The sequence below is a fragment of the Octopus bimaculoides genome, chromosome 17, assembly GCF_001194135.2.
Source record: "Octopus bimaculoides isolate UCB-OBI-ISO-001 chromosome 17, ASM119413v2, whole genome shotgun sequence".
In the NCBI taxonomy this organism is placed as follows: domain Eukaryota; kingdom Metazoa; phylum Mollusca; class Cephalopoda; order Octopoda; family Octopodidae; genus Octopus; species Octopus bimaculoides.
In genome coordinates, this window is record NC_068997.1 from 27,864,840 (window position 1) to 27,868,842 (window position 4,003).

At 37.2% G+C, this 4,003-nt stretch overlaps 1 protein-coding gene across 1 annotated transcript in view; it reads right to left on the minus strand.

Moving 5' to 3' along the window:
• LOC106872651 (acid phosphatase type 7) overlaps positions 1-4,003 on the minus strand; it is a 39,134-nt gene that overhangs the window by 18,771 nt on the left and 16,360 nt on the right. The window contains exons 2-5 of the mRNA XM_014919714.2: positions 2,866-3,074; positions 1,725-1,814; positions 914-1,083; positions 77-141 (exon numbers count right to left, since the gene is read on the minus strand). Coding sequence (XP_014775200.1) covers positions 77-141; positions 914-1,083; positions 1,725-1,814; positions 2,866-3,074 — 534 coding nt within the window. The remainder of the gene's footprint in view (positions 1-76; positions 142-913; positions 1,084-1,724; positions 1,815-2,865; positions 3,075-4,003) is intronic.

Below are 4,003 nucleotides of genomic sequence, written 5' to 3' on the forward strand. Positions count from 1 at the left end.
AAATTTTTTTAAAATTAATAAATTAGTATTTCAGTGTCTAAAAAAATTTTTTTTATACGCAACAGACTGTACTCACTTTTTTCTATATGCCTGTCTAAATGAAGTATTGTTTCATCTTCTGTGATTTTGTGCATCCGTATTCTATGTATAGAAAAAGCATTATGTTTCTTTATATGCGATTAAATGTTCGAGATGTGATATATTAAGTGGATGACCTTAAATTTGTTGTTTGTTCTACAACCAAAGTTTGTTATATATATATATATACTTATATAAACACACACACACACACACACACACACACAAGCATTCTGCTCTACCACAGAAGTGACCAGCTGACTAACAACAACAAGCAAACGAGAAAGTCTTAATGCAAATACTCAACCTCAAAGATATAGCAACCAAATTTCTCCCAAATCACAACTTAAATATTTGAAAATTTAGTCCAAGTTCTACAAGTAGGACAATGTCACAGCTGAAAGGCCATTGATCATAGTTCTTCTCAGTGAGATCTGTCCTGGGGCTAAACAACAACAGCAAGAACACAATCCAAACAAACAGGATCCTCCATGTAGTCCCAGTCATGAAGGGTCCACAATGGCCTTGGAGCAATTTTGATTATAAGTCTACTTGATCACAGTTGATCTGTAGCTAAACAACAAGAACTACAACAACAACAGTAAATAATCGATATACGAGGGGGGGTGCTGAAAAGTTCCTGGCTTTGGGTAAAAGAAAATACAAGAAGATCAGTTAATTATGATTTTATTCAACATATTCCGCTCTCAGATTCAAACACTTATTGCAGCGGTCCTTTAGTTTTTCAAAGCTCTGTAAAAACTTGGAGGGTTGGGCCTCCAACCAGGCCTTTCGTGATGCCCTTAAGGCCAGGAACTTTTCAGCACTCTGTCACGGATAGAGAACCATAATTACCTGTCCACCATTGTCTTCCAAGTTGTAAGCAAAATCTCCAATATGGAAGAAGGCAGAATATTTGCCAGACAATGCTTCATTGGTTAGAATGGGATGAATGAGGGATTCCACTCCAAGATCACCAAACAGGAGAAACGAAGGGGACCATTCCTGTTGAAAAGACAATGAATAATACAATGGCTGTATATGTGAGCATGTCTGAGTGGTTATAGATTTGGATATATTTTTTTTTGTGCATTTGTATATTTTTAAGTGTGTATCTGTTGGTATGAAGTGTTTTGTTCAATGCTCTAATCACTGAGCCGTATGCCTCCACATAACTTCTTCCCATCAATTCCACACACGAAACGTTGGCTAATGCAACGCTGTAATAAACATCAAACTTGCCCAGAATGTATTTGAACCCCAAACCACAAGGCTGCAAAGCAAAGTTCTTAAGCGCACTGCTATGCCTGCACCTATATATGCTTATTATAATTTGTCTACAATGTGTATGTGTGTGTGTGTGCATGCGTGTGTGTATGACATGTACAGACAGACATAATAAGGATTAAATCATTTTAGACAAATCCTCTTCATACCCCATACACTATACACACACTTGCACCATACACATACACATAAGCACCCCCCCACACACACACACAAATTCATTGTACTTGATGTTATATTAGAACCCTAAGTATAATCTATCATCAAACTTTAATGAATAGATCATTAATCCATTAATTTGACATGCTGGTGCACACACACACACACATAAATAAATACAAAAAAAAAGGTCTACTTACATTGCCCTTTGGTGGTGTTTTAAAGTAGGCAGGAGTCACCATTTTACTGTTGACTATACTGTAATAGTATGTTGCATTTGGTTTAAGGTTCTGGAACATGAATATATAACAGACAGTTTAGAAAAGAGGAAATACATATATAATGGATACATATATATATATATAAAATCCTATTTTGGGGTTAGGAAGGGCATCCAGCTGTAGAAAACATGCCAAAACTAACAATTGGAGCCTGATGCAGCTCTCCACCTGGCCAGATCCTGTCAGGCAGTCCAATCCATGCCAGCATGGAAAACGGATGCTAAATGATGATGGTGGTTAGGATGATGATGATATTGTCATTGTTTTACCATCCACTTCATTATGCTTGCATATTTTGGAGAAAATTCTTTAAAGCAGATTTTTCAAAGGCCAGATGCCCTTCCTGCTGCCAATCCTCGTCTGTTTCCAATATTCTACTGAGCCAGACATGTTTTCACAAAAGACTAGAAACAACTGATACCACTAATTATATTCCTAATTCATCGGCTGTTTGAATTCATTCATCTCCTCATCTCCATGCCCCCTTTTTATCTCTATTCAGCCTGTCACCTATATAAGGCTTACTCTTTCTTATTTGTTCTCACTCTCCTTTCTAAAAAAACATTGTTTTTATAATGAGAAGAATGTATATATATCCATTGACATTTAAAAACTTATTAACTGATATTGATTTTCTTTCTAAAATTCTGTTCTGACAGTTACACGACATAATCTGACCACATGTTTGAAGATCTTATACCAGACACTCAAAAGTTAAGCCCTTGATTATAATTATTTAGGCAGTGACCTGGCAGAATCATTAGAATGCTGGACAAAATACTTGTTGGCATTTTGTCGGGCTTTACATTCTGAGTTCAAATCCTGCTAAGGTTAACTTAGCCTTTCATGCTTTTGTGATGTTAATGGCAATAGCAATGATGATGATGATGATGATGACATCAACAAACGTGGTGACAACAATTATGAGGAAGACAACAAGGATGCTGACAATGACCAATGATGCCGATAGCACAATGATGCAACAATAATGACAACAGCAATAATGACGATGATAACAATAACGACCATGATGGTGTCAATGGTGATTTGGAGAACTCACTTTTAGTACAGCATGGTAGTAGTAATGTCTTGCCAGTGAGTTGGTAAGATTGAAAAACACTGTAGTTGGTTCTGCTTTGTAATTCTTGTTCCACATGGTGTCACCATATTTCACAGAGCTGGAACAGTTGACCACTGATGACCACATTATCACTATGTCCTGTGTTGTGTTACCAAAGGCTATGTGGATACCATGAGGTTTGCAGTTTTCTGCACAAAAGAAATAATAATAATCATAATAATGTTAAAACTGAAGGTTTTGTGTCATAGAATCAGGGGCCAGTTCAGACACGTTGGTACGTAAGGGTGAAACAAAGAAGGGACACCAATAATGTGATCCTACATAATCTTAAGAAAATGCCACAACTGGAATTATCTCTAATCATAAGTCTGCTAGATCAGTTCTGACATGGGGGGGGGGTCAAAACAACAACAACAACAACAACAACAACAACAACAACAACGACAACAACAACAGCAGCAGCAGCAGCAGCAGCAGCAACAACAACAACAACAACGGTTCCAAAGAAGACAATTGCTGTAGAATTGGTGACAATTTTATAGAATTTCTGTGTGTAATTATTTCTTGCTGTATAATGGAAAGTAAAACAAAGAATTAGCAGTAATAGATGCCAAGTTTACATGAGATTACGTTGTAAATAACAGTCCATTGTTATCCTCATTCATTAAATGTTAATTAATTACTAATATATTATGTTAAAATTACAGCAAGTTGGTAATTAGTATTCCAGATACCACCCATAATACTATATATATAAATATATGGAAAGAGGGCGGCTTATAAATGCCAAAACCTACCCTGGCGAAGAATGTACCCCACAACATAGATTAGTAGTTAGCGACTTTGGGATCAAGGCAAAATGGGTGCCCAGAATTAGACCGGCTTGGAGGAGAAGGGTGTGGAAGCTTAAAGACCCTGCAAATAGACAGAGACTTAGAGACAAGTTACTTGAAGCATTTAACGAAATAGAAGGGGATATAGCATCATACAATGTGGAAGACAATTGGAGATTTCTGCGGGACAACCTGTTGAAAGCCACCGACCAGATTTGTGGGTGGTGTAAGGTCCCCTCCCGACCCAGAGTAATGTGGTGGTGGAACAAGGAGGTAGACAGGGC